This window comes from Geotrypetes seraphini, chromosome 3 (genome assembly GCF_902459505.1).
Source record: "Geotrypetes seraphini chromosome 3, aGeoSer1.1, whole genome shotgun sequence".
NCBI lineage: Eukaryota > Metazoa > Chordata > Amphibia > Gymnophiona > Dermophiidae > Geotrypetes > Geotrypetes seraphini.
The window spans coordinates 233,155,364-233,178,976 of NC_047086.1; the positions used below are offsets into that span (position 1 = coordinate 233,155,364).

General features: G+C 42.9%; 1 protein-coding gene across 10 annotated transcripts in view; it reads left to right on the plus strand.

The window, feature by feature from the left end:
• The window catches only part of LAMA2 (laminin subunit alpha 2), a 1,204,230-nt gene that overhangs the window by 1,125,860 nt on the left and 54,757 nt on the right, over nt 1-23,613 (plus strand). For all 10 annotated transcript variants that reach the window (XM_033936921.1, XM_033936924.1, XM_033936922.1 and 7 more), the window contains 2 exons: nt 14,310-14,486; nt 19,204-19,369. In XM_033936921.1, the coding sequence (XP_033792812.1) occupies nt 14,310-14,486; nt 19,204-19,369 (343 nt within the window). The remainder of the gene's footprint in view (nt 1-14,309; nt 14,487-19,203; nt 19,370-23,613) is intronic.

The window sequence follows — 23,613 nt, forward strand, 5'->3', positions numbered from 1 at the left end:
GTGAAAAGAACATGGACAGGGTGTGGAGGCAAAGATTCTGGAAACATATACACAGTATTGGCACATAAATGTTTATACTCCCTAATTTATCAAATCTCTTGGATCGGGTCGGGCTCCGGGTCCAGACGGGTTCTCTGGCGAGTTTTATCGTATTCTTTCACATCGTATCTGCGGGCCCTTACTTGACTACTACAATGCGGCGGTAACGAGGGGCTCTTTTCCACGCTATGCCAATGAGGCCTTGGTTACCTTGTTACTGAAACCAGGTAAGGCGGCTGATGACCCAGGGTCTTATCGCCCAATCTCCTTACTTAATGTTGATTTAAAATTGTTCTCTCGTCTTTTGGCCAACCGGCTTGCACCTCTTCTTCCTTCTGTGATCCATGAAGACCAAGTGGGATTTGATCGAGGTCGGCACTCAGTGCGTAATGTGCGCAAGGTCTTCTTTGCGCTGTCTCATTACCAGGAATTGAACATTGACTCGCTGTTTGTTAGCCTGGACTCCTCTAAGGCCTTCGACAGTGTCAATTGGTCCTTCTTGTTTCCCACCCTTGAACACGTGGGGTTGGGGGGGTTTATCTTAGTGCACTCCGTTCTTTATATTCCAATCCAAGGGCGTCTCTTTTGATCAATGGTACTCGCACAGATTCCTTTCCTATCCTTCGAGGAACTAGACAGGGCTGCCCCCTCTCTCCTCTACTTTTTCTGCTGTTTTTAGAACCTTTGCTGTGTACTTTGCATAGTACTGATGAGGTGAGGGGCCTTCGGGTCGCAGGTGAGTCTCTGAAGACGCTGGCTTTTGCGGACGATATGTTTTTGATCCTGACCAATCCTGCGGTATCTTTGCCTCTTGCGTTGGACCTTATCTCTGAATTTGGTTTTCACTCCGGCCTTTCCCTTAATCTTGATAAATCTTTGGCGCTGCCTTCTAGTCCGGCGGTTCGTGCTTCTTGGCAAGGTTCCTTTCCTTTGCGCTGGGCGGAATCAGAGCTTCGCTATTTAGGCATTCACATTCCTATGGATCTCGCACGCCTATACTCTCTAAATGTTGGCTCTTTGTTCTCTAGCTTTGGGACTCGGTTACAGTTGTGGCGGGGGCTTCCCCTCTCTTTGTTGGGTCAGGTGAGTCTGTATAATATGCTTGTTGTACCACAGTGGCTGTATGTCTTTCAGGTTCTTCCCCTGTATCTATCCCCACAGGACGAGAAGCGTCTTGCTCGTATGGTACAACGGTTCCTTTGGTTGGGTAAGCGTGCTCGCCTCCCCTATAAGAGGGCGGCCTTACCTTGGTATAAGGGTGGTTTGGGGTTGTTGAATCTTCGTTTCTTAACTATTGCTAGTGGCATGCGCCATATTAATGATCTCTTTAGCGGCACCTCCACGTTTACTAACACTTCCTTGGAACTTTCATGCTTTACCTCTACTCACTTTAGCGTGTTTCTTCACTCTCCTTTGCTTTCTAAATGGAACTCTGCGCCCAGTGCGTTGTTGCATATCCCTCTTCGTAGGACCTGGCACTGGGTTTGCAGGTTTCACTCTCTTAGTCCTTTGGTCTCTCCATTTCTGCCTTTGCGCTATAATGCTTGTTTTCCTCCGTGGGTAGACAATGCTAGCTTTGTACATTGGGAAGCAAAGGGGATTCGTTTTTTGTTTCATTTGGTTGATGATGATGGGCGGAACAAACCATTTGCTGTGCTCTGCGAGGAATTTACTATACCTTGAGCAGATGTCTATGCCTATCTTCAGATTCGTCACTGCATATCCTCATTGCCTCATTGCCTCCAACAACAATTCTCTTGTCGAGAATTGTTGTTGGAGGCTTTTACCTTTGGCTCTCAGCAACCTGTCCCCTTGAAATTTCACCACAGACATCTGAAGGACGAGTCCCCTATGCTTGATTGTCTCAGATTGCGGGATGCTTGGGTGGGAGATTTGAATGTAGAATTCTCTGATGAAGTAATTGTGAATGCTATTAAAAAGTTACCATTGTATAGTAAATATGCTGTTTTTTGGGAACAACATTACAAATTGACTCTTCGCTTGTACGTCTCTCCTCGGAGAGCTTCTCTGGCGGGGCTCTGCCAGACAGCAGACTGCCGACGCTGTGGTGCCCCGGATGCTGGCCTTGGTCATATGTTGTGGTCTTGTCCAGCCATTCAGATCTTCTGGGGTGCTGTTTTTCTTTTTGTTGAAGACATTTGGACCATTACAGTTCAGCGATCTGCCTTAGTATTATTTGGAGCCTCCCTCCACTTCCATCCTCGCAGGCCTGGGGCCTCTGCCTTCCTGCGTTGGATGGCAGTGATTGCTATCAGATGTATTTTGCTCAAGTAGATGGAAGCGGAGGCGCCTGATTATTCCCTTTGGCGTTGTCACATGATAACGTTGCTTTCCTGGGAACGGAGAGGAGTTCAAGACATCTCTTCTTTGCCCGGACGAGCCTTCCAATGCATTTGGGAGCCTTTCTGGACCACGTTGTCTCCAGTGGCCCATAGCCGCATTTTGAACTGTTAGCCCCTTGATATGTTTTTGTTTTGTTTTTTTATTTTGCATCAGTGAGAGTGGGTGGGGGGTGGGATGAGTCTTGGGGAAGGTTGGTGGGGTGGGTTTGTTGGTTTCTGGTGTGAAATTTTGAGCTGTCTTGTTGCTCTTTGCCTTGTTTTGGATTGTTGTTTTCTTATTGCTCAATAAAATATATTTGACGATACTCCCTAATTTATTTCTGTGCATTAGTAAAGAGACCTTAAATTAATCAACATCTTGAGTAACTTTCAGTAGCTACTTTCTTTTCATCAAGTCTAATGATGATGGTGAAGCAAGTATAGCTCCTGAAAGAGGGTAATTTAACCCAATTACCTAACTTGTGGCAGATATGGCCATAAATTGCACAAGCTTTGCAAGGGAAAGTATGCACATATTTTCCCTTAAAAAAAACCCTACTAAAAGTTTACCAGCTAGTAAAGCATAGACACAGAGATAAATGAAGGCAGATGAAGACCATATGGCCTATCCAGTCTGCCCATCCATGCCATCTACTATCCCTTCCTCTCATCTACAGATCCCAAGCTTCTTCTGTTATTGTACCAAACTTTCTTGAATTCAGTTACAATTTTTGTCTCTATCTTCTCCATCGGGAGGCTATTCCACAAATTCACCACTCTTTCCAAGACGAAACATTTTCTGAGGCTACATCTGAATCTGTTCACCTTTCACTTTCGTTCTGTGCCCCCTCATTCCAGAGCTTCCTTTCAATTGATACAGACTAGCCTTTTGAGAATTTAGGCCATGGAGGTACTGTATATACTCGAATATAAGTCGAGCTTGCCACTTCCCCCCCCCAAAAAAGAAGAAAAATGGTTGACTCAAATATGTCGGGCAGTTAATATTCAAGTGCCCTGTCCTGTTAGGCTCTACACCCAGCCCCCTTCCTTCCCTCCATGTCAGGTGCACCTGCAAGGTAGAATACCACAATTAAAATAGGTCCACAATCCAAAATATGTAATTTAAATATTTCTTTTCTTAGAGGCAATAACTTCACAATATTCGCAAAAACATCTCTAAAAAACTCCCAATTCAACAGCCAACTAAAATAGCTAGCTTATTATCGTTATATAATTTTCTGAACCTCAGCCCCACCACTCCACAACATCAATAAACTTTCATAGCAGTGAGCTTTACGTGGTAAAATTGTCACTGGCTCGGAATATAATTTAATCTTCCTATTAATTCATATATTGAACTCATGTATTTTATTCTATTCACCATTAGTTTACTTTAAAGTATTTAATTTTCTTTTAATGTGCTTAGTGCTTAATAATTAATCTGTCATAATAAATAGATACGTTTTGAAAAATGTATGTCCGATATCATTTAAATCATGGACTTATCTTAATGAAGTTCTTCTTTCAATGTTACTCAAGCTTAGTTTTAAGCACAGTTTGGGAGGGTTGGACCCAACATGTTTCACGCCCTGCTTTTTCAAGGATCCTCCTATTAGCGCTGGAGTCAGCCACCCCACCAAAAGATTTTCAAAGCTCAAAAGTATACTTTCTTACAATGCCTATAAGACCTAGTTTTACAATTGCTATGCAGTTTGCTTGTTGTTTTTTGGGTTTTTTTTTTTGCAGTTTGTTAGCTTCCTCTGTAGCACACTGGTTAAAGCTATGGCCTTCTACACTGATGTTCCTAATTCAAATCCAACTCAGTACCTCTGACAGAAAATATTAAACTAAACAGATTTAAAAATTGGTATGGTGCCAAAATTTTACAATTATAATAAAAAATAGCATAAATTTGCCATTCTAATAATGTCAGAATTATAACATTAAAGGACATTGGTTGGATGTCTAACTCCCACCTAAATTTGGTAAAAGACATCTTAAAATGTGGCTGTCCTCCTGATGCTGTAATGTCGCTGTCTGTATATGGTCTCTTCCCTTGTAAACCGCTTAGAACTGTTTGTGGTATGGTGGTATATAAAAATAAAGTTATTATTATAATAGGTGCTATGTAAGATATGTGCATATTAACAGACTAGCCCTTGGGTGGAGTTTTGACATTTATACGCATATGGGCCGGCATACACATACTCATTCTAATGCAGTGTTTCTTATGTCATTCCTGGAGTACCCCCTTGCCTGTTGGGTTTTCAGAATATCTATAATGAATGTGAATAAAAGAATTGATTTGCAAACACTGCCTCCATTGTATGCAAATCAGCCTTATGCATATTCATTGTGAACATCCTGAAAACCCAACTGGCAAAAGGGTACTCCAGGACCAACATGGAAAACACTGTTCTAATGATTAACTCATATAATTGGCAAATAAATGCTAGTACGTACTTTATAGAATTATCTCTCCTCCATTCCCTCCCCCCAAGAGATTATTCAATAAGGAGCTGTCTAGTTTTAGGTGACAAGAAATTGCATATGCTAGTTATTTACATTCTTACCTATATGTAGAAATGATTTCTTAAATAATTCCAGATAGCAGAAAAGTACACACCGTGATTTGATGGTCGGAGGTGGAGAAACAGCCATCTTAGAACAGGGTGTCCAAATAATTTTTTAAAAAATCTCCTACTTGGACGTCTTGGCTGCCAAAACATCTAGGCCACCAGGATGTTTAACTTTATTTGCCATTTTCTACCCAAAAAAGGGTTAACATAGTAACATAGTAGATGATGGCAGATAAAGACCCAAATGGTCCATCCAGTCTGCCCAACCTGATTCAATTTAAATTTTTTAATTTTTTCTTCTTAGCTATTTCTGGGCAAGAATCCAAAGCTCTATCCGGTACTGTGCTTGTGTTCCTACTGCCAAAATCTCTGTTAAAACCTACTCCAGCCCATCTACACCCTCCCAGCCATTGAAGCCCTCCCCAGCTCATCCTCCACCAAATGGCCATATACAGACACAGACCGTGCAAGTCTGCCCAGTACTAGCCTTAGTTCAATTTTTAATATTATTTTCTGATTCTAGATCCTCTGTGTTCATCCCACGCTTCTTTGAACTCAGTCACAGTTTTACTCTCCACCACCTCTCTCGGGAGCGCATTCCAGGCATCCACCACCCTCTCCATAAAGTAGAATTTCCTAACATTGCCTTTGAATCTACCACCCCTCAACCTGAAATTATATCCTCTGGTTTTACCATTTTCCTTTCTCTGGAAAAGATTATGTTCTACGTTAATACCCTTCAAGTATTTGAACGTCTGAATCATATCTCCCCTGTCTCTCCTTTCCTCTAAGGTATACATATTCAGGGCTTCCAGTCTCTCCTCATATGTTGTTAGAAATGTCCAAATAGGCTCCAATTAGACATGGGAGGGGCCAGCATTGTAATGGAATGGCCACATAGACATCCCAAAAGAGTAGTGGGGCACCTTAGAGGGCATTGCTGTGAACTTCACATAAAGGGTGCCAGATATACATCTCACAATAATAAGAACATAAGAATTGCCAAACTGGGACAGACATAAGGTCCATCAAGCCCAGTATCCTGTTTCCAACAATGCCCTTCCCATGTCTCAAGTACCTATCTAGATCCCAAGTAATAAAACAGATTTTATACTGCTTATTTTAGGAATGAGGTGTGGATTAGAAAATGACAAGGGGACAAATTTTTCCCCGTCTCTGCAGGAACTCAATTTCCCCATCCAGTCCCCGCAAGTTTTGTCATTGTTCCTGCCTTGCCCCATTCCTGTAAGCTCTGCCTTAACTGCACAAGCCTCAAACACTTATGATTTTAAAATATTTGAGGCTTGTGCGGATGAGGATAGAGCTTGCAGGAATGGGGCAGGGACAGGAAAAGAACTCAAAGGGATGGGACGGGAAAGTGAGTTCCCGCGGGGAAAAAATAGTCCCTGTGTCATTCTCTAATGTGGATTTCCCCAAGCCCTCTCAATAATGGCCTAAAGAAAAGAAGGAGCCTACTGTTCTTTAGAAAATAAGCTTAAAATAGGCATCATAGCCAGCACCTGTAGTGGGTGCAGTGTTATAAGGTTACCATTCTATAGTCCAGGCGGTTTTTCAAAAAGCCATTTCTTTTATAGATGTATATGGCTTTTTAAAATTACCCTATATTTTTTTAAGCTAGTCCTCTATAATAAAACCCTAAGCCATGATCCCTGCCACCGTGTCAAATTTGATTTGAGGCGTGTGGGGTGGCTTGCGGTGCATGGGGCAGAAGGAGGCAGAAGAAATAGAGTGTGACCGTTTCATTCAGCGGTTTCCACATGCACAGTAGGAGCCTGCGGCAGTTTAAACATTGCTTTTCTTCCACGACGCTGCGACCCCGAAACCACTGCAGACCACCACGAAAATTAGGTAAAAGGTAAAATGAAGGGAGAAGGGCTACTGCTGGACAGGGGGAGCAAGGAAGGGGTGCTGCTGAACAGGGGGGAGGTAAAAGGAAGGGAGAAGGGCTACTGCTGGACAGGGGGAGCAGGGAAGGGGTGCTGCTGGACATGGAGGAGGTAAAAGGAAGGGAAAAGGGCTACTGCTGGACAGGGGGGACAGGGAAGGGGTGCTGCTGGACATGGGGGAGGTAAAAGGAAGGGAGAAGGGCTACTGCTGGACAGGGGGAGCAGGCAAGGGGTGGTGGTGGACAACCGAGGAAAAAGAAAGAAAGACAGACAGGCAGCGGCCAAGGAGAGAGAGAGAAAGAAAGACACACACATCTATTCTAGCACCCGTTAATGTAACGGGCTTAAAGACTAGTCCAATATAAAGATATAACCTTATTATTGTATTCTGACCTTTAAGAGTTTGAATATAGTACTTAAATATGTATCTCTAATGATATGTTTTGAAGAGTCCTGAATCAATATTTAATGTACAATTCAATCTCAGAGCTGCTAGTATGGCTCACTCTTATGCACAAACGTCATTATATTTCAGAGTTTGTTAAACTATCAAGTGATGAGATGCATAAAAACAGAGCTCATATTGGGTCTAACGCACAGAGGCTGATCGAATTCAAGCCAAAGCACTAACTTCTCCATGGAGGGCAGTGAGCTTGTTTATCCCCTGAAAATTAGACCGAGCACAGCATCTATCAAACATATGTGTCACTTTCCAATTCCTGCAATCAAAGCACTAAAGAACTGTTTGTTTTCTCAACTAGCCAGTAAATTGCCCATAGCAGGAAATGAAGATCCCAGCAGACGCAGCTTCCCTGCTTTTCTGTGCCCACTGTGCTCTGTCAGATTACTCATTACAGCACATCCCAATGTGTTAAACTCGAAGCTTACCACATCAGTGCCATCATGTACAAGCAGCATGCACTTTTTACATTAAGGAAACTAGAGCCGTGTCTAGGGATGTGCAGTGACTGGAGATACCATAGTAACATACCGTCCGATATTCAAAAGCAAGTTAACCAGCTAGAAACAGCTGCCAACCGGTTAAGTCGCTTGGTCGCAGCCATCTCATCATGTTTGGCAGCACTTAAATAGCCATCCTCACTAAAAATATGTGGTAGGGCAGGGCACGCTACAGGGGTTCAAAGAAGGTTTGGATAAATACCTACAGGATAAGGGGATTGAGGGGTACAGATAGACATAGAGATAGGTACAGGAAAGGCATGGACACTTAGCAGGTCATGGACCTGATGGGCCGCCGCGGGTGCGGGCTGCTGGGCGCGATGGACCTCTGGTCTGACCCAGCGGAGGCAACTCTTATGTTCTTATGTTCACTGAACTATGTCAGGGCATTCTGGGAGGAGAGTTTGGTTAGGTCCTGATATTCAGATGTAATTGGCCAGGTTTAGTTCATAAATTGGACCGCATAAATAGCTGTCATATATTTATGCGTCAACCCATGGCCAGTTAAGTCTGAAAATTAATTTAACCAGTCATGTGCTAGTCAGCTTAAAAAAAACTAGACATTTAATGCTGAACCTTGCACAGGGCTTGGCATTGATTATCAACTAGATAGTAAATGTCCGAAATATAAAAACCTGCGCTATGCAGATGATACGATGCTCATCACCAGCAGCAAAGATGACATGCTGTATCTACTGAGAAAAGTGAAAGCCGAAAGTCATAACATGGGATTAGAACTGAACATCAACAAGATGAAGATCATGAACATGAAAAGTGATGAAGGTTTTGAGCTTGAAGGCGATAGAATAGAAGCTATAAAGGATTTCAGTCTCCTGGGCTCTCTCGTAAACAAAGAAGCAACTATCAGGGAAGAAATACTCTGCAGAATAGCACTTAGTTGCTCATCAATGAAGCCTCTCAACAAAGTAGGCAAAGGCAAGAAAATAACACTCCAAATGAAGATCAGAGTTGTCCACAACACTCATTTTCTCAGTGGTTAATTATGAAAAAGCTGGACCCTACGAAAATAAGACAAAAAGAAGATTGACTCTTATGAGCTTTGGTGCTGGAGAAGTATTTTATAATAATAATAATAATAACTTTATTCTTCTATACCGCCATAATCTTGCGACTTCAAGGCGGTTCCCATTGAAGAGAGCTGGACAATCAGCGAGTTACAATATGTAGAATAGTCAGTGAAATTATAGTAAGTAGAAACTTAAAAGAAATGCAGCGAATTACAATGTACAGTTTGTTAAGAATTTCTGAGGGGACATATTATGGAAGAAGCAATGGAATATTTGTTTGGTGTAATTACTGTTTAGGTGATATATCTGTCGAATAAGGCAGTTTTTATGACTTTTCTAAAAGCGTTTTTCATGGACTGTCAGAAGAACTAAAAAATTGATTCTGAAAGAGAGTAAACCAGCTATGTCACTTGAAGCCCAAATAATGGAGTTACAACTGTATTATTTTGGTCACACCGTCAAAAGAGAAAAAAGATTGGAGAAGGACGACATGTTTGGGAAGATCGGAGGAACCAAGCGAAGAGAGCAACCTACACATAGGCGTCGGAACAGAGGGGGGGGAGGTACAGGGGGCATGGCCTCCCCAAAAATTTGATCCCTGGTGATCTAGGGGAGCAGCAGGCGGGAGTGAGCTTTCCATAAGAACATAAGAATTGCCACTGCTGAGTCAGACCAGTGGTCCATCATGCCCAGCAGTCCGCTCACGCGGCAGCCCTCTGGTCTAAGACCAGCACCCTAACTGAGACTAGCCCTACCATCGCACGTTCTTGTTCAACAGAAACTTGTCTAACTTTGTCTTGAATCCTTGGAGGGTGTTTTCCCCTATAACAGCCTCTGGAAAGGAATTCCAGCTTTCTACCATTCTCTGAGTGAAGAAGAACTTCCTTACGTTTGTACAGAATTTATCCCCTTTCAACTTTAGAGAGTGCCCTCTTGTTCTCCCTACCTTGGAGAGGGTGAATAACCTGTCCTTATCTACTAAGTCTATCCCCTTCAGTACCTTGAATGTTTCGATCATGTCCCCTCTCAATCTCCTCTGTTCGAGAGAGAAGAGGCCCAGTTTCTCTAATCTTTCGCTGTACGGCAGCTCCTCCAGCCCCTTAACCATCTTAGTCGCTCTTCTCTGGACCCTTTCGAGTAGTACCTTGTCCTTCTTCAGGTACGGCGACCAGTGCTGGACGCAGTACTCCAGGTGAGGGCGTATCATGGCCCGGTACAGCAGCATGATAACCTTCTCTGATCTGTTCATGATCCCCTTCTTTATCATTCTTTATCTGTTTGCCCTTTTTGCTGCCGCCGCACATTGTGTGGACGGCTTCATCGACTTGTCGATCAGAACTCCCAAGTCCCTTTCCTGGGAGGTCTCTCCAAGTACCGCCCCGGACATCCTGTATTCGTGCATGAGATTTTTGTTACCGACATACATCACTTTACACTTATCCACGTTGAACCTCATCTGCCATGTCGATGCCCATTCCTCGAGCTTGATTATGTCACGTTGCAGATCTTCGCAATCCCCCTGCGTCTCTACAACTCTGAATAACTTCGTATCATCCACAAATTTAATCACCTCGCTCGTCGTACCTATGTCCAGATCATTTATAAAGATGTTAAAGAGCACGGGTCCAAGCACTGAGCCCTGCGGCACCCCACTGGTGACGCTCTTCCAGTCCGAGTATTGTGCATTTACCCCCACTCTCTGTTTCCTATGCTCCAGCCAGTTTTTAATCCACGTGAGTATTTCACCCTCAATTCCATGGCTTGCAATTTTCCAAAGTAGTCGTTCATGCGGAACCTTGTCGAATGCCTTCTGAAAATCCAGATATACAATGTCGACTGGATCGCCCTTGTCTATCTGTCTGTTTACTCCCTCAAAGAAGTGCAGCAAGTTCGTCAAACACGATCTGCCTTTGCTAAAACCGTGCTGACTGGTCCTCATCAGCCCGTTTCCATCAGTCGGTGGCAGCTGATTTCTTCTGCCGCTGAGCAGCAACCTGCAGGAGCGCGCTTTGGCGCTGCCTGCTCGGCGCTCAGCAGCTTCTTTGACTGGCTCCCATGAATTCTGGGTGCAGAGTCTGACAGGAGTTGGAAGGGAAGGGAGCTGGGTGCAGAGTCTGGCAGGGGAGGGAGGGAAGGAAGGAAGGGGCTGGGTGAAGAGCCTGATAGGGGTTGGGAGGAAAGGGGATTGGGTGCAGAGTATGACAGGAGAGGGAGGGAGGGAAGGAAGGAAGGGGGCTAGGTGAAGAGCCTGATAGGGGAGGGAGGGAAGAGGGCTGGTGCAGTGTCTGATAAGGAAGGAAGGGGGGCTGGGTACAGGGTCTGACAAGGGAGGGAGGGAGGCTGGGTGCAGAGCCTGGCAGGGAGAGGCTGGGTGCAGGGGGGTAAGGAGTTAGAAAGGCAGGGAGGACAGATGCTCAGGGGGTTGGGAAAGGCAAATGCTGCATGTTCTGCGAGAGGATTGGGAAGGACAAATGCACGGGCTGGGGGTGGGTTAGGAAAGAAGGAAAAGAGAGATGCTGCACAGGTGGAGTAGTGGGAAGGGAGAGAAATAAATGCTGCCAGTGGGGGAGTGAAAAGGAACGGAGAATTTTTGGACATAGGTGTGTGGCGTGAGAGGAAAAGAGAGATGATGTATATGGGGAAAGGAAGAAAGAGGAAGAATTGTTGGACATGATAGTGGTGGAGAGGAGGGAGGGAGATATGTTACACTGGGAGGGATGAGAGATGACCCAATGAAGGGAGAGATGTCAGACCACTGGAATGGGAAGGAGAGAGAGAGAGAGAGAGATGCTAGATCACAGAATGGAAGGGAAGGAGGGAAGAGAGAGATGCCAGACCAAAGAAAGGAGATGAGAGAGATCTTAGATGTTGGGAAGAGGGATGGAAGGAAAGAGAAATGCCAGACCATGGGAGAGGAGAGAGATTCCAGACTATGGGAAAGAGAGGATAAAGATGCCAGACCATATGAGGGGGGAGAGGGAAGACATAGATGGCTGACCATGGGAGAGGGATGAGATGGTGCATAGGGATGGAGGGGAAGGGGAGACAGAGGGAGGAGATGGTGCACAGTAATGGGTGCGACAGGGAAGAGATAAGAAGAAATGCTTCTTATGGATAGATGGGAGGAGCGGAGAAGAAAGAGGGAGGAGATAGTACACATGGATAGATGGGAAGGCATGGAAAAGTAGATTTTGAGAAGAAAGTTGAATGTTAAAAGTTAATGCTAAAAATGGATGTAGGGCTGAAAGTGAAGAAGGAGAGAAAAACAGCAAATGGATAAAAGAAGGCCCTGGATATACAATTAAGAGCACAGACAGAAGGAAGTGCAGCCAGAAACTGGGATGGTTTGAAAAACAAAATTACCAGGTAGGGGAAATTATTTTATTTTCAATTTAGTGATTGAATTGTGTCAATTTTGAGAATTTACATATGTTGTCTATATTTTGCACTGTTCAGGAAGAAATGCATTTGTTTCTATTTCTCTGGGAGTTATACTGCATGCAGAGTCTTGCATCTTAGGGTTTTGTTTGTATATATTAATACTTTTAGGGCTCCTTTTATCAAGCCGCGCTAGCGGTTTAACACACGTAATAGCGCACGTTAAACCGCCGGCCATGCTAGCTGCTACCGCCTCCCTTGAGCAGGCGGTAGTTTTTTGGCCAGCGCAGGGGTTAGTGCGTGATGAAAATCACACGCGCTAACCCCGCTAGCGCCGCTTGATAAAAGGAGCCTTTAGTGCGTGGTCCTGTATTTGCAAAAGGGGGTTACCTGTGTTCTGCATGTGTGACCAAGGCCAGGTGTTCTGGTAGGAATGAATGTTGAGAAACATATAGTGTGCTTTGCGTAGTTAAATTTTAGGGTTAACCATTATGTATTGTTAATAAGATTATATTGTGTGTATACTGTATATGAAAGATGAATGGAAAAAATGGTATTACAATTAGTACTATTATGGGGCGGGGTCTGGGGCGGAGCTTGCGGGCCCCCTAAAACAAAAAAGTATTCCACTGCCTATAAACCTACAACCAGATGCCTGGATACATTGAAAACAACCATGTGGATGATGTTGGAGGACCTTACCAAACTAGCACAAAACCAGTTTCTGTTTAGATCTGTAATTCATTAAGTCACTAGAACTCAAACATGAATCGATGGCACCTAAATAACGAGTAAATGTTACCAGACAAAAACCTCTATGGTCCATCCAGTTTGCCCAACAAGGAGACCAGATCTGAATCTGACAGCTGTTCAGGTTTCACTTCTTCATGATTAAATCCTTTCATACTTAATCTCTATCTCTTCCTGCCAGTTTTGGGGAACAGATATGTCAACAGATCCCATGCCATTTCAGATCATGGGCAAATTAAAGCATGCAGAACACCACAACTTTTTTTTTTCTGTGTGCTATCGATAGTACGTGCTCTTCCCCACAGAATGGAAAAATATGAAACAAAATATCTCAGAAATTGCCAGGAAATGACATGAAACAAATATTTTCTGGCTTTACACCCCATCTGCAGCAAGGTCACAGTCTGCCATGGTTGTTTCCCTTTAAAGGGCTCAGAACCACAGTGCAATTAACCTAGGTGAGACTCATTTTGAATACCCAAGGCAGATCGTCTCACTTTGCTTAAAATCAGCTTCTTCTTATCTTCCTAGATATAATTAGTTTCATCACCATATGTTTTGGTCCTGTCCTGGCATACAGGCCTATTGGCGAAGATTGGGCAACCAGATTGCCTTGATGTGGAATTGTTCATGGCGGCCAGTTAATACCTTTCTATTTACTTTGAAACTCTCCTTGTTTCCGGTGAAAAAAGGATATCGATACTTATGGGCATCAAATCTATATTACAATGCTGGTTATCGACCCAAATTCCTACCCTGATGCATTGGCGCACGTTGATGATACAGACAGCTGGGTTTGAACGTCAAGCTCTTCCCAACTTCCACTCTAAACGGGGCATTTTGTTTCTCCAGTATTGGTTACCGTTTGCTGCAACATTGAGTCCGCATGCCAGAAGTAGACTGCTGAATTGATAGACATCACTTCTGGTTTGGACTGGGTTGGGTGGCTGTTCCCTGGAGGGGTGGGTGGGCAGGAAGGGGGGATTTTTCTTTTTTGTGGATGTGGTTCTATGCTGTTGTGGTGTTATGTTGTATTGGTGTTATTCTTGAAATAATAAAAATGATTTAACAATAATTAGTTTCATCATACTGTCTACTGTCTATTGTCTCAGAATTCATTTATTCTAATACTATTGAGTCTAAATTGAAAGTATTTCCCTCCTTTCTTCCCCAAACTTCAATCAAAGAGTTTCCAAGTACAGGTATGTATGGCTGCTGGTAGGACTGTAGAAGCTGCACAGCAAATGATGAGTGTATAATAATCATGTATAAATTAGAACCGGCCTTTAGGTATTTTTCTCTCTTTTTTTGCATTTTTTAAATCAGAATATTTACTGTGCAAGTTGATGAAGACAAAGGAGAAACACAGAGGATGTCTGGGGACCAGTCAATCTCTGTAAAGAAGCTCTTTGTGGGAGGTATTACCCCCGACTTCCATGCACCTTTCCTGAGGAACATACCCTCCTTCGAGGGCTGCATATGGAATCTTGTCATTAACACTGTGTAAGTTTTGATACTGCTAAAATATTTTTCTATTATTAAATGGATCTAAGATTTCCATACAGGAAACAATGTCCTTCATTGCCTGTAATAGGGTAAAACCGTCCCTAAGAAGGGAAGGATTGAGATGGGCATGGAATATATGGTTGCAATATTGAATTTGCTTCTGTTCCAAAGTAAAAACTGAAATCTAGATATGGTATCACCATCTTTAATAATAGTAAAAGGTTCTCTTAATTGGCAGCTGCCTCCAAAATATCTTTGTTTTTTGAAAAGTGAGGAGTAGTGGCTCGTGGCCAGTAGGGGGTGATGTTTATGGGACGGTAATGGAATGGATATCAGAACATGATAGTGCAGTATTAAGTGCCTGTTTTTCGTATGATTCTGGGTAACTCTAGTTAGATACAAGCATATGCGTCAGTTAAGGCCACGCCCAATAGAAGCGTACGACAAACTGGTGAATAAAAATCTGAATATAAATGTGGCCAAGGCCAGAAAAACACACTACAGATTAATATAAGGGAAAGTATAATAATATTCTTTTTATGTACTTTGCTATTAGGCTAGATCATGAAGGAAATCATATGGACTCCATTTTGGGTTCTTTGTTTTGCTATATCTGCTGTGTCTTTGGACACCATTTTGTGTCAGTGACTAGTTTCTGTCTTCTTTGTTTAGTTTTCCCGCTGCTAAGCCATGTGGTGTTAATTGATACCAGATGTGCCTTAGGCTGGCTAGGAAGATAACGTGTCCTAAACTAAAATATAAAATGCATTAAATATGAATGGCCGAGATATGAATGAAAATTATGAATGAATGAAGGGCTCGAAAGTATGTGTATTGTGTGATTGTATTGAACAAAAGAATGGGTTTTGAAAAAATATATTATATATATTTGCAACCTAAAGAAATTCAAAGGGCACAACATCTGGAAATTAGCAGTCTCTAGCATAGAGAACGGGAAACCAGCCCCTCCTCCTCCTTTTCTAGGAAGGCTTCTGTGTAAAGACAATGAAATTTGAAACTGTCAGCTCATGGAGAGGGCTGAGAACATTTCAGCACCTATTCAAATTTCTCTTAATACACTTTTTTTGGAAAGGATAAAAAGAATATTGATTGAAAATGTTATAAAATGTAAATGTATGTTCAGAAATGAATATAAGCAAACAAATGTAATTTTCTGAAACTTTTTTCTTTGTCTAACTTTTAAGACCACCCATGTTATTTTATTGGTTGAGAAACTGATGATGTCATATTGAGCCAAAAGTATATAATGAGAATGTCTTAAGATATTAAGCTGAGCTCGTTATCAGAAGGCCAGCATTTTGGCAACTATAACGACCTCCCACTAATGCAACTGGCCTTGGGATGTCCATGATAGCACAATAGCAACAATAAAATTGAATAGAGCCTTGCATTGGTGTCACATTTCATATTTGTTTTGTTATTTACACTGAGCTTAATGAGTGCACGTCCAAAGTCCCTTGCTCAAAAGATATTTGAATCATATATACAGTAAAGTTATAATTTTAGTGAAAAAGTACAAACAGCATATACTAATATTTTGTGATTATATTAATCTTTACAAGTGTCTCTGCTTTGCTTACAGTGTTGAGAAAAAGTGTATGAACCTTCTAGGGTGATATGTATCTTAGGACAATTTACACTCATAGCATGATTAGATTCTAATGTAGACACTGATAAGACAATGCATATCCCATTGAAGGACCCTTTACTTAAGAGTATTAAAGTCTAACAGACTATTTAAAAAATGTGTAAATTTTTGTGCTTGCTAACTCACACGTGAGTTTGGTTTGGTTTTTTTTTATTTTATTTAGTTTTTAATGCCAACAGAAAGTGCAATATAATTTACATACAAATAATATTAATCAAATAAGCACTTCTAAACAATCGGAATCTATATAAAAATTCCCTCTCCCATCCATCATTACAATCAAGAATAATACCAAACCAAAAGATATACCCCCCTCCCCCATCGGATGTGTGGGTACAATACAACAGAAAATAAAGATATAACAAATCTACAAAAGATATCAATGGACCCCAAAACAATTTGAATATCTTATTATGCCCCAGCAAGTCAGCATTCATTTTCTCATACTTATAACTTAAGCATAAGCTCGCCCACCAGAAAGGAAAACTAAGGCGATCCCAATTCTTCCAATTGCGAGTAATCATTTGCATGGCTATCCCGGATTGTTTTTATACAATTTACAATACTTTTGGCAGGGGCATGTCATATGTCTTATTAAGATCTAGGTTAACTTAGGACCTAATGATTTGAGATTCCAAAGATAATTCAGTGTAATCTTGATTAAACACAAAGCCATCCAGGGTAGAGAGTTGCGCAGGGACAGAAATCCCACCCATCCCCGCCCGGCCCCACCAGTATCCTCTCCGTCCCCACTCGTCACCGCAAGGAATTACCTCCATCCCCACCCATCCCCATAAAAAGCAACAATTACTTCTGACAGGATCATCAATTCCAGTTTCTTTTGTGTTTGCGCTGCTGTTTTCCTTGTGGAATCTCTTTCGTGGAACCCTTTTTTTTGTTTTCTGTTCAGGTAATTAACTTATAAACCCCCTCTTTTTACTAAGGCTGACGTGTCCATTATATTATATGGACGAACCCTGTTTCCAAAGCCTTCCATCCCCGTGGGAGTCCTGTTGGCCAGAGGGGGGTCCCCGTGGGAGTCCCACGATCCCCGTTCTCGTGCAGACCTCTAATCCAGGGCTCTTTTTTCAAAGTTTCACTTTAGCAGAATTTTCTTTTATCTTTGTTCATCCAATGAGTTTGGAAACTAGTTTTAAACTAGGGTCTAATTAGTCCGAAAAAAAGAAAAAGGTCCTCAGATTTAGGATTCTAAGGGGTTGTTTGTACTAAAGGGCATTAAACCCTTAATGTGGGAAAATGGGCTACTGCAAAACACATTGAAGCACTTTGTGATATTTTGCCTCCTCTTGTGTGGTAAGCACTCAGTTATTTTTTATAGTTATTTTTAGAGGGGGGGATGTTAATGGTAGAAAGTGGGTACTCAACCCTCATAAATTTTCAGAGGCCAGTTTAGTTGTCTGACTCTCAATGTTAACAGTAAAAATTATTTTAATAGTATCCTCCCTCTCTGTCCCAGTTTTAAAAGGAGCAAAATAGCTTTCTTAGATATGCAACCAGTTTGAAATAGTGAAATGAAAATGATTGTACACTCAGGGCTCCTTTTACTAAGCTGTGGTAGCGTTTTTAGCACACACTACAATGATCCGCATGCTAGATGCTAACGCCTCCATTGAGCTGGCATTAGTTTTTCCACGTAGCACGGGGGTTAGCACGTGCTAAAAACGCTACCGCAGTTTAGTAAAAGGAGCCCTTAGTTACATGTTTCTGACTAGTCACAATATTTTGCCATCTGTATTGTATCTTTGCAGTATCTGGGGAATATAAATAAGGGGCCCTTTTACTAACTTGAATTAGGTGTTAACACATGAGTACTTTGGGGCACACTTAGGTGTTATGTAGTAGCGTATATTCTCAAATATAAGATGAGATTTGGGGGCCAAAAGATGGCCCAAAAAATGGGGGTCTCGTCTTATATTTGGGTCAGCACCCACCCGCCCCCTCCTGGACTTGTTACAGACCTCTGCAGGCCTGCCCTATGACCTAGTGGACTGGGACAGGAGGGATCCCTCCTGTCTCCTGTCCCGGCGAACTCTGACAATTTTTTTTACCAACCTCCGGCCTACCCCCACATACCTTTTTGAATCCCTGGTGGTCCAGGGGTGTATTGGGCAGGAGCGAGCTTTCTGCGCTCCTGCCCCATGCTGAGCCCCTCCCTGAATGACTGCCTCGAGTTCTCATGGCCCAGTGATGTACCGGGCAGGAGTGAGCTTTTTGCCCTCCTGCTCGGCCCTGAGCCACTCCCTGAATGGTTGCCGCCAGTTCTCGTTGGCACTAACAGCAATATTAGCACATGGCCATTAATATAAAACAAAACAAAATAGAAAATCAGCTATTTTACAGCTGTGGTAAAAATGGCCTTAGCACCATTGTTCCCTCTAAATTAAGCAGGAGTCCTCTAAATTAGAGAATGACACAGTGACAAAATTCATCATTCCATCCCCGCGGATAACTCCGGGAAACAATCCCATGTCATTCTTAGAATCTATATCTATCTCAACCTTAGTCCTTCTACACCAGCAATCTTCAACGCAAGACTTGAAGGTCAGTGGCTGTGCCCATTCATACTCTGATTCTTCCTTCTCTCCTTAAAGAATGACATGAAGATGTTTTCCCGTGGTTATCCGCGGGGATGGGAGCGGTGACGAGTTTTGTCACCATATCATTCTCTACTCCGAATGCATTGCTGGCAGTTGGGGTTAGTGCTTCAAGACTGTATTTACAATTGCTTCGGAGAGGCAAGTTCCTTGGAATCTGTCTTGCCTGTACCTCACTAATGAAATGTGATAATGAAACAGCACCACCTACTGGCAGGACTAAGCTTAGATGGAACAGTGCTTATCACGCAGGAAAGTCCCATGTAAGGGTGCACTAAAAACACCTTCTAGTCCAGCTTAGTAAAAGGGCACCTAAATTTCATATCAATAGGAAGGCTCATGTACTAATTTGAGAATATATACATTGGCTTTAAACAGTAATACTGGAAAGAGCTTCTAATGTCCAGTACTCTCTCCCATCCCTTAACAGCCCCATGGACTTTGCTCAGGCGGCATCCTTTGAAAATGCAGACATTGGTCATTGTCCCACTCAGGAAACTTCCAGACCCCTGCCTGAGGATGAAGACAAAGAGGTTACAGCAGCTGAAGTTACCCCACCTGCTCCTCCACCTTCTCCTACTCCAGCACAACCTCTTGTGAGTTTTTCCTGCTTTACTTGCAACTAATCTGCCAGAGAACTTAGAAGTAAGCTCTGTGGCAGATTAGTTAGCCTTAGTCACTTCACATACCTCAACTGCTCCTTGTCCTGAAGAGGTGCTGAGTGAGGATATGCTAAGGGGGGGGAAAAAATCCATTTTGGAATATCTTACCTTCTGGCATTCAAACTTGGGAAAAGGTAAACTTGGGCTTCAGTAGGTTATTTCATTGTCCTTCTCTTTTAATTTTTTTAGTTCAGTAATCTGCTTTTTCAGCAAAGTCGGTTTAGGCAATAGTGTAGCCTTTAGACTAAAGTCTCTGTTAGGGTTTTATATAAAAAAGTGTTTTAATCTAGATTGGTATTTGAGGTTGCATTTCAGAGCATAAATTAAGATCAGATTAGGGACAGATAGCAGATGAGGAAAGTCTCTGTTTAGTGTTTAATTCTCTTCCACCCTCCCCATCTCCCACCTTTTCCAAGGCTCTTTAGCCTATTAGGAACAGGGCATTGCTTGTGTAGGATTTTTTTCTGCTTTTTTTTTCATCAGTTGCAAGTACTTCTGCAACCACAGTGTGGCTGGTAAACATATCACCAAAGCTATTGCTCAGGATACAGCTTCTGTCTGTCCAGGCAGAAAATGTTACCCAAGCAGAGGGAGTGGTTCCATGTGCAAGCTTTCTTCAGCTTGAATCTCTCATGAAGAAAGTAAAGAAATTGAGAGAGGAGATGGCAAGACTGAGAAGTATCTGTGAGAATGAGAGGTACATCGATGAAATGCTTCAAGAAGCATCAAAGATTTCCGGCAGTGGGAAAGAAGAGGCTGTGCTGATGGAGGACAGCTGGACTCAGATTAAGGGATGCTGCAGGATTGATAACTGTGATTCCACCTGCCTTTGAACTGAAGAACCGGTATGCAGCCCTGGAAGTTGAAGAGATGAGAGCAACCCAAGGAGAGTAAGGACCAAATCTCAAAATCAACAAAGTTGCTGGATCCGTGAACACTAGGAGGCATAAGATAGTGGTGGTTGGTGATTCCCTTCTGAGGGGTACAGGAGTGTCCATCTGCAGACCAGACATGATATCCCAGGAAGCATGCTGTCTGCCTGAGCCTGGTGCCAAAATCTAAGATGTTACGGAGAGCTTTCTGAGACTCATCAAGTCTAATGACTATTATCCGATGCTGCTCATCCATGTTAGCACTAATGATACTGCAAGGTACCCCTCCAAATGTGTCAAAAATGACTGTTGCTCTGGGAGAGAAGGTGAAGCAATCAGGTACAGCGGTGGTATTCTTATTGATCCACCCTGTTGAGGATAAAGGCCTGAGCAGAGAAGCTTGCATCCTAGAGATGAATGTTTGGCTGCATGGATGGTGTCATGAAAAGTGTTTCAGCTTCTTGGACCATGGGATGATTTTCCATATTCTACTGAGCAGGGTAGTGTGCATCTATCAAAGAAGGGAAGAAGTGTCTTCAGCAGCAGACTGGGTAACCTAATGAAGATGGCTTTAAACTAGAATCATCGGGGCAGGGTGATCAAAACTCCCAGGTAAGTGAATCAATAAATACTTCTATGCAAATGGGAAAAGGTGGCAATGTTTAGAAAGCAGAACTGTATATACTAATGTTCGAAGTATGGGAAACAAGGTTCTGGATCTTGAGGCTGTGATGGAAGAGGCTGAGTTGGATGTAGTTGTGATTACAGCAATGTGGTTCATGGAGAACCATGACTGGAATATAGTTCTACCTGGCTATAATCTGTTCAGGAAAGACAGGGTAAGAAGAAAAGGAAGGGGAGTGGCATTATATGTTAAAACTTCGCACTAAAGTTTAATAAATACACTCACCATCCAAATAACAGCTTTTTAAGGACTTTTGGATTCATCTTCTATGATCCCAACACAGATCAATATAACTTATTCATACATCTTCATTGGCCCATAACTTCTTCATCAGCCCATATTTTTCTTTCTTTTTTGCATAAATACCACTCTTAAATAATACCAAGTAACTCATTTCTTCTTTATTAAATGTGTGAATAATATGTACTTATCTTATTCCAAAATTTCTTCAATGACACAATCAACGTTCCATTCTACCACAAAGCATCTTCAAAGTTTTTCCAAATTGCAGGGAGCCTCCTTTGAAAATGCTTGGGGCCAGATTCTGTAAAGGGCATCTAAAGGTTAGGCGTTGTTTAAACGTCCAGGAGCACAATGCTGAGCGTGATTCTATAATGCATAGACACGTTCTATAATGCATAGACACGTTCAGAATGTGAACTCGCAGGCCTTGAGCATGCGCAGATGCTCAAAGCCCAGCAGAAGAGGAGGCCGATCTTCGGGCACCGGCACCAAGCACAGGACATGCCGGTGCGGGTGCCCAGATGAGGGTAAGAAGCGGGGGGGGGGGAGGGGTGCCGGATTGTGGCAGGGGGGTGCCCAATCGCATCGGAGGGTGCCGGATTGTGGCGGGGGGTGCCCAATCGCATCGGGGGGGGGGGTGCCGTATTGTGGCAGGGGGTGCCAAATCGTGGGGGGGGGCGGATCGCAGGGGGGCCTTCGGGGGGAGCAATGCCGGTTCTCGTGGGGGGGGAACACATCAAAGCGAATTTCCATTATTTTCTATGGGGAAACTCGCTTTGATAAACGAGTATTTTGGATTACGAGCATGCTCCTGGAACGGATTATGCTCGTAATCCAAGGTACCACTGTATAGCATATTAAATTTATTTTTTGGTGTAAGGAGACTCTTTTGCAAAACCAGGTCTACTATAGGTGTGGGTTAGGTGGGCACAATTTAGGCATCACTTAGGTATGCTGGAGGCGTCCGCGTATAGGTGAATGGGGCTTCTATTTGGGGGGGTATAAGGACTCCAGTGTGATATTAAGGTCAAAATATGTTTAATAATTAATAATGCATTACTTAAGCCACAGGTGTCAAACACAAGACCCGCCTGGCCGTTTTATGCAGCCCGCTGTGAGATGCAGCATTTTCATTGCCGTCCCAGGTGTTTTATCTTCTGGCCGGGTGTTTTATCTTGAAGCACAGAATAGAGGGAGGGAGAGGGGGGCATACTGAGACTCAAGAAAGAGCAAGCACAAACTTCAGACAAATGGTAGAAGGGAAGGAGGGAGGGGACATGAACTTGGGACATAGAATGACGGGAAGGAGAGAGCCATAGAATGGAAGGAGGGATAGAGTGAGGGAAAGAGGTGCTGAGGTGAGGGAGGGAATGGAAAGGGAGAATTAGATGTCTGAAAGAGAGAAAGAGAGATGGTGCACATGAGGAGATGAAAAAGGAGAATTGTTGGGCAGAGAGAGGAAGGGAGAGAGAATTATTGGACATGGTGGTGGGAGAGGAGTGAGGTAGAGAGATATAAGGGGAAGAGAGAGATATCAGACCACTGGAATTGGAAGGAAAGAGAGAGAAAGATGCCAGACCATGGAGTGGAAGGGAAGGATGGGAGAGAGAGAGATGCCAGACTGCAGAAAGGAGAGGAGAGAAGGAGAGATGTGTTGGACCTTCGGAAGAGGTAGGGAAGGAGAGAGAAATGCCAGACCATAGCAGAGGAGAGAGATTCCAGGCTATGGGAAGGAGAGGAGAAAGATGCCAGACCATATGAGGGGGAAGGGAGAAGGCAGAGTTGTCTGACCATGGGAGAGAGATGAGATGGTGCAGAGGGATGGAGGAGAAGAGGAGACAGAGGGAGGAGATGTGCACAGCAATGGATGTGGCAAGGAAGAGATAAGAAGAAATGTTTCTTATGGATAGATGGGAATAAGGGAGAAGAAAGAGGGAGGAGATGGTACACATGGATAGATGGGAAAGGAAGACATGGAAAAGTAGATAGATTTTGAGAAGAAAGCAGAAAAATGGAATGAAGTTGAATGTTAAAAGTTAATGCTAAAGATGGATGTATTTGAAAAAATTAGAAAAAACTGACTTCAATAAAAATCCTGTCTCATGAGAGTGATCTGTTGTTTATATGGTACGCTCAGAGATGTGAAACTCCAAAAGAGGGGGGAAGGTAACCCCCTCTCGCGGTAAGAGTTTACCATCCAGTCATTGAGAACTTCATACTCAAGATCACTCTCTGAGATTTAAAGTTGATTCAATTAATATTTTTAACTTTTTTAAAAATTTTTAAATTTATGGTTATGTCAACTCTTCTTATTTTAATATAGTTTTTAAATATCTTGATTTGCATAAAGAGAAAATCACTGGAATACTAATTAATCT